The 6,414-nt window shown below is 34.5% G+C and overlaps 1 protein-coding gene across 1 annotated transcript in view; it reads left to right on the forward strand.

Annotated features, from left to right (window-relative positions):
• Nucleotides 1-6,414, forward strand: part of rasal1 (RAS protein activator like 1) — a 25,089-nt gene that overhangs the window by 8,038 nt on the left and 10,637 nt on the right. The window contains exons 5-7 of the mRNA XM_016491171.1: nucleotides 912-1,056; nucleotides 1,451-1,532; nucleotides 5,578-5,718. Coding sequence (XP_016346657.1) covers nucleotides 912-1,056; nucleotides 1,451-1,532; nucleotides 5,578-5,718 — 368 coding nt within the window. The remainder of the gene's footprint in view (nucleotides 1-911; nucleotides 1,057-1,450; nucleotides 1,533-5,577; nucleotides 5,719-6,414) is intronic.

Raw genomic sequence — 6,414 nt, forward strand, 5'->3', positions numbered from 1 at the left:
AAGATGGCCATCTTTAAATATCTACACAAAGGCCATAGCATTGAAATGACATACATATGGATATTGTATGTATACTCTCACACTTTAATTGATTCTATTCTAGAACACGTGATGATTATATAATCAAAATAACAAAATATGGCAGTGGCACACTGGGCAAAAAGCGCAGCACTGCGTCTAGAACTCGCAGATATCAGGGATCACACACGCGTCGCGTTCAGTTCAAGCAGCGGCCTTAAACAATTTGTTTAATCACCAGCCGGGCAAAAGTTCACTTCAAGAATGATCAAAAAGCGGCATACATGAGTTTTAAGTTCAGTGTTTAAAAAAACAGAGCAAAACGGAAAGAAAAAACGTGATCTATATTATAGCTCTCTATATGAAGCATAGAGCCACAGAAAGACGTTTCAATGTTTCACTGAAAAAATACACAATACACAATTTTAAAGTCATTATGTACATTAACAACGATTTGGGACAAATATGTAATTTAATGTAAAACTGTGTGAATGGCACTCTGTGGTGCGGCAGGATTTCTGTGGCTGAATCAACATATCAGTATCTTTCTCACGTCACAGCTTTAAATCTGCAACTTCGCTGGATAACAAATGCATTTGCCAGCTGGATATAAACTAACGCAAATGGATGTTTAACAATCATGACATTACGCATTTGCGTCAGACTTGCGTGTGTTTTGTCACATTGTTTTAACGGCTTGAGGTGCTGCTAATGTTCGCGTCCTCTCAGCCTTGAGAGAAAACGTACTGCTGTTCTTTCTCCACTAATGCAGCATACAGTCAACAAATTAATTACTTAGTAATAATATGATAACATGCACTACAGTATAATGTGTACACACCGTTTCCTTGTCTGTTTTAAATCCGCACATCTGAAGTGTCCGCTCTGTGCAGCGCGCAGTGTCACGTGTCAAAACAAACAGCACATGCTGTCAGTGATTTCCACCTCTAGAGGCCTTCTCTCGCTCTCGTACTGTATAATGACAGCGGAGCTTCTCAGCTGCTCCAGCAACGGACGCAACCTGGAAAAACTCCATCGGCAATCCATGCCGATAGTTCCAGCAATCAACTATCGTGCCGATTAATCGGCAAAACCGATACATCGGTCGACTTCTAATGTTTAATGCACTTCATGTTGTTAATAACAACGAATGGAATATATTTTCTTTCTCTCTGTATTTTTATATCAATATGGTACAAAATTATCATATTTAAATCAATGTGATAAACGAGTTAGGTCAAAAGTAATCTAAAAGTAATCCAAAAGTAGTCTGATTATATTACATAAAATGTGTAATGTAATAGATTACGTTACTAACTACAATTTTTGTCATGTAATTTGGAATCAGTTACGGATTACAATTTGTAAGTAATCTACCCAACTCTGTCTGTCTGTCTGAATCGTTGAGCGCTGTGTGTTTTTGTCGTTACAGTGATTTGGCTCCGCGTGATATTTCCGGTACCTCTGATCCGTTCACCAGAATCATCTACAACAACCTGAGCGCTGAGACATCGGTGAGATCGTCTATCTTCAGTTCCATACAGTTACCAGGGTTTCTCAAGCTACAAAACAGACAAAAACATCATTAAAGCACCATGATGTGGTTCATACAACTTGTGCATTATATTCAAAGCCTTTTGACGTCATGTGATCTCTTTATATGAGGAACAGACCCAAATCTATGTCACTATTCAATGAAAAGCTTTTCCTCCACTGAAACTCATGTTTTTTGCATGTTCAAAACATTCACAATACATGCCAGAACCGTTTGTGTGCAGTTTTTACTTCCCTCCTTCTCCTTATATTGGAGACCCATGATTTGGAGAAAAAAAAAATCCAAAATCTTGTGATTTTTCGGATAAAAATGTGCTTAATGCTCCTTGTTTGCTGCACTTGTAGGGCTGCTTTTGTCATTATATATCAATATGACTATAAAATAATAATAATAATAACTGTCATCACAATAATCATAACAATAAACATAATCATCTTCATTATTTTATTATGATTATTATTACAAAATAATAAATAAATATTGTAATATTTAACTGAAAAATAAAAAATGAGCATTTAAGAAAAATTTAATAATAATAATAATAATTTTATTTTACAGTACAACTGTAAAATTACAATACTAATATTTATTACTTAATATCTTTTGTTGTGCTTGTTTATTGGGCTGTACAATTTGGCCCAACAAGTGTGTGATTATATATCAATATGACTAAAAAATAATAATAATAATAATTATATTAATATTGTAATTTTACAGTTGTACTGTAAAGTTATTATTATTATATTTTTCTTGAATACTCAATTTGTTTTACAGTGAAATATTATAATAGCAATAGTCAAAGCTTAAAGTTCCCCGGCACCGTGCCGGATCTCCGGCGTGCGGCGTTTGGCTGCGGGAGAAAAAAAGATAGTCGTCCTACATTTAAAAACACTTGTTTATATCACGTTCGAGTTCATGAGTTCGCTTACCAATGTATGAGAGGAACACAGCTTTCACTCTCAACCAAACTAACATTACTAGCCAATCAGAAGTTTTTGCTCCTATAAACACGAGACGTGCATAATAGTATCCAATTGCAGAGTTGCAGCTGATGAATGGAAAAGAAGCCTGGGTCTGGAGCGCGACACATTGAAAAAGCTGCGAGGCGCAATGGTCAAAGATTTCCATCTAGCATCATATTTACATAGAAAAGCTATTAAAAAAGCAGCGGAGCTTTGTAAACAGCTCAGAGTAATCACGTCATCTCCATAAGAACGATATGATTGCCAGAACAAATTTACCGGGATTTTTGAAAAGGTCCTGTTCACACATGATCTCTTAACGGTAATTTACCAGTAAAGACTGTATGTGTGAAAGGGGCTAAGCTCTTCCTCTGCATCTGCGGTGAGTGTTGCTTAACATTCATCTGGGAAAACTCACTTGATTTGTAACGTAAATCATTTAAACCTATGCCAACACAGGAGAATACATCAACATATTTCTAAATGTATTGTACATCGCGATTTCAAAATTAAAGTTTCCGATTTTGCATCTGGCCAAATATTAAAATTAAATGGATTTAAATGTCGTTGAAATACATGAAACATCACCAGGCCGTTGGCGCCCTCTGCAGATATTTGTTATAATATAGGCATATTACATTATGTATTCAACAATGTTGTTCAATAAAACCATGTACTTGGTTTTGATACTTTATTTGAGGCCAATTATTATTGCCTCATCGTTACTTTATATATAAATATAGTCATATTAAAGCCTGTTTTACAATAATCATAACAATAAACATAATCATCTTCATTATTTTATTATGATTATTATTACAAAATAATAAATAAATATTGTAATATTTAACTGAAAAATAAAAAATGAGCATTTAAGAAAAATTTAATAATAATAATAATAATTTTATTTTACAGTACAACTGTAAAATTACAATACTAATATTTATTACTTAATATCTTTTGTTGTGCTTGTTTATTGGGCTGTACAATTTGGCCCAACAAGTGTGTGATTATATATCAATATGACTAAAAAATAATAATAATAATAATTATATTAATATTGTAATTTTACAGTTGTACTGTAAAGTTATTATTATTATATTTTTCTTGAATACTCAATTTGTTTTACAGTGAAATATTATAATAGCAATAGTCAAAGCTTAAAGTTCCCCGGCACCGTGCCGGATCTCCGGCGTGCGGCGTTTGGCTGCGGGAGAAAAAAAGATAGTCGTCCTACATTTAAAAACACTTGTTTATATCACGTTCGAGTTCATGAGTTCGCTTACCAATGTATGAGAGGAACACAGCTTTCACTCTCAACCAAACTAACATTACTAGCCAATCAGAAGTTTTTGCTCCTATAAACACGAGACGTGCATAATAGTATCCAATTGCAGAGTTGCAGCTGATAAATGGAAAAGAAGCCTGTGTCTGGAGCGCGACACATTGAAAAAGCTGCGAGGCGCAATGGTCAAAGATTTCCATCTAGCATCATATTTACATAGAAAAGCTATTAAAAAAGCAGCGGAGCTTTGTAAACAGCTCAGAGTAATCACGTCATCTCCATAAGAACGATATGATTGCCAGAACAAATTTACCGGGATTTTTGAAAAGGTCCTGTTCACACATGATCTCTTAACGGTAATTTACCAGTAAAGACTGTATGTGTGAAAGGGGCTAAACTCTTCCTCTGCATATGCGGTGAGTGTTGCTTAACGTTCATCTGGGAAAACTCACTTGATTTGTAACGTAAATCATTTAAACCTATGCCAACACAGGAGAATACATCAACATATTTCTAAATGTATTGTACATCGCGATTTCAAAATTAAAGTTTCCGATTTTGCATCTGGCCAAATATTAAAATTAAATGGATTTAAATGTCGTTGAAATACATGAAACATCACCAGGCCGTTGGCGCCCTCTGCAGATATTTGTTATAATATAGGCATATTACATTATGTATTCAACAATGTTGTTCAATAAAACCATGTACTTGGTTTTGATACTTTATTTGAGGCCAATTATTATTGCCTCATCGTTACTTTACATATAAATATAGTCATATTAAAGCCTGTTTTTCCACTTAGTTCTATTTGTATTACTAAAAAATATCAGATTACTCGCTTGTCAAAATAATCAGATTACTTGATTAGCAAAATAATCATTAGTTAAGCACTAGATTAGTTATACAAGTGCATTGTTTTACTTTTTGTGATTAAAAGACAAATATTTTGTCATTTGAAAATTTCTTAAAGTATTAAAACATTGTCTCACTCTAGTGAGCCAAGTATCTGCACTTTGTCTCACCTTGTGAGCTAAGTGTATTGTCACACCCCTAGTGTCTAAGAGCATGATAAAGCTCATAATTTTCCAAATGTATGATATAGCTTTCATTCTTCAGGTCAATCATATATTCATGAAAAAAATCAGTTTGAATAAGGAAAGCGATAACTTTGCCATAGTATCCTTTCAAATGTTAGATTTGCCACAGCCATTGCATTCTTTGCATGTGCTGCACTTTATGTGTACCATTTTGTTTTATTAGTTTATTTATTAGAATTTGAAAGATAATAACAACATTGATTGATAAGTGAGATCTGATTTTAGTCCTTGAAAACCAAAAAAGTAGTGCAAGTCCTTGAAAGTCCTGGAATTTTATTTTACAGTATCTGTACGAACCCTGTTTAAGTTACCAGTTCTTGGACCATTTTAAAGTTTCTGTTGTTGTTAATTGAACTGAACTGTAGTTTTCTGTAGTATGACTTAATATCTTTTGTTGTGCTTATTTGAAGGGCTTTGTGATTACATATCAGTATTACTTAAAAATAAATAAATAAATATTGTTGTTGTTGTTTGTATTTCTAAATAAAAATATTAAACAATATAAGAAATATTACTATTGTAATAGTTCACCGTAAAAAATAAAAACACTCAGTATTTAAACAAAATAAAGTTGCATGATCCCTTTATCAGTCTTAAAATCGATGCCTCATAACCGTGTTCATCTGCAAGTGTCATAATATCAGGCTGTTTGGTCAGATCATAAAGAAGACGCGGTTCCCGCACTGGGATGAGACTCTGGAGTTGAGTTTGGATGAAGGTGATCATGATGAGGGTGGAAGCGTGATGGTGGAGGTCTGGGACTGGGACATGGTGGGCAAGAACGACTTTCTGGGAAAGGTGAGCTGACAGTCGGTCGATTGTTTAAATTACTCAAATCATTTTTTATAACCATTCATTTAAATAATTTCAAATAAGTATACTTTTAAATAACGAACTAACATCCACTCCAGTAATTAATTGTTTCCATGCATGCATTTTCATGTGAACTTTGGGATATTGCATTAAAAAAAAATGCCGTATGGAAATGCAAAGATGTGCATAAAATCTTTACCTTTGCATAAAAATAAAATTAAGTGCTCATTTGAGGCAGATAATTTTTGTGCATGCACATCAATCAAAATATGATGGAAACACGTTTTTGCAGCAAGCTGTTTCCATCCATGCATCTTTGGAAACATATGCAAAATTTGGGATATTGCATTAAAAAACGCTGGGTGGAAACGCCAAGATGTGCAAAAATCTTAAGACGAGAAAATGTGGCTATAAGCTACATTGGAAACACATTTTGCTGTTTCTGAAACACTTTGACCATTGTGTTTGTAATGAATGTTAAAGGCATTGTTCCCCTAAAAACATGATGATGAGAGAACGTCTCGGTTACGTATGGTAACCCTCGTTCCCTGAAGGGGATCCTTCCTCAGAGGAATCGGCCAAGGAGGGGGTGCCGCGAGGAGCATTAGTTCCGGGAACCAGGTCCAGGTAGGCCAATAGGGTGCCACCAACAGGACCTGCTCCTCGTCCTCCCTGACCTTG

Source organism: Sinocyclocheilus anshuiensis, unplaced genomic scaffold, assembly GCF_001515605.1.
Source record: "Sinocyclocheilus anshuiensis isolate Anshui unplaced genomic scaffold, SAMN03320099.WGS_v1.1 scaffold614, whole genome shotgun sequence".
Classification (NCBI taxonomy): Eukaryota; Metazoa; Chordata; class Actinopteri; order Cypriniformes; family Cyprinidae; genus Sinocyclocheilus; species Sinocyclocheilus anshuiensis.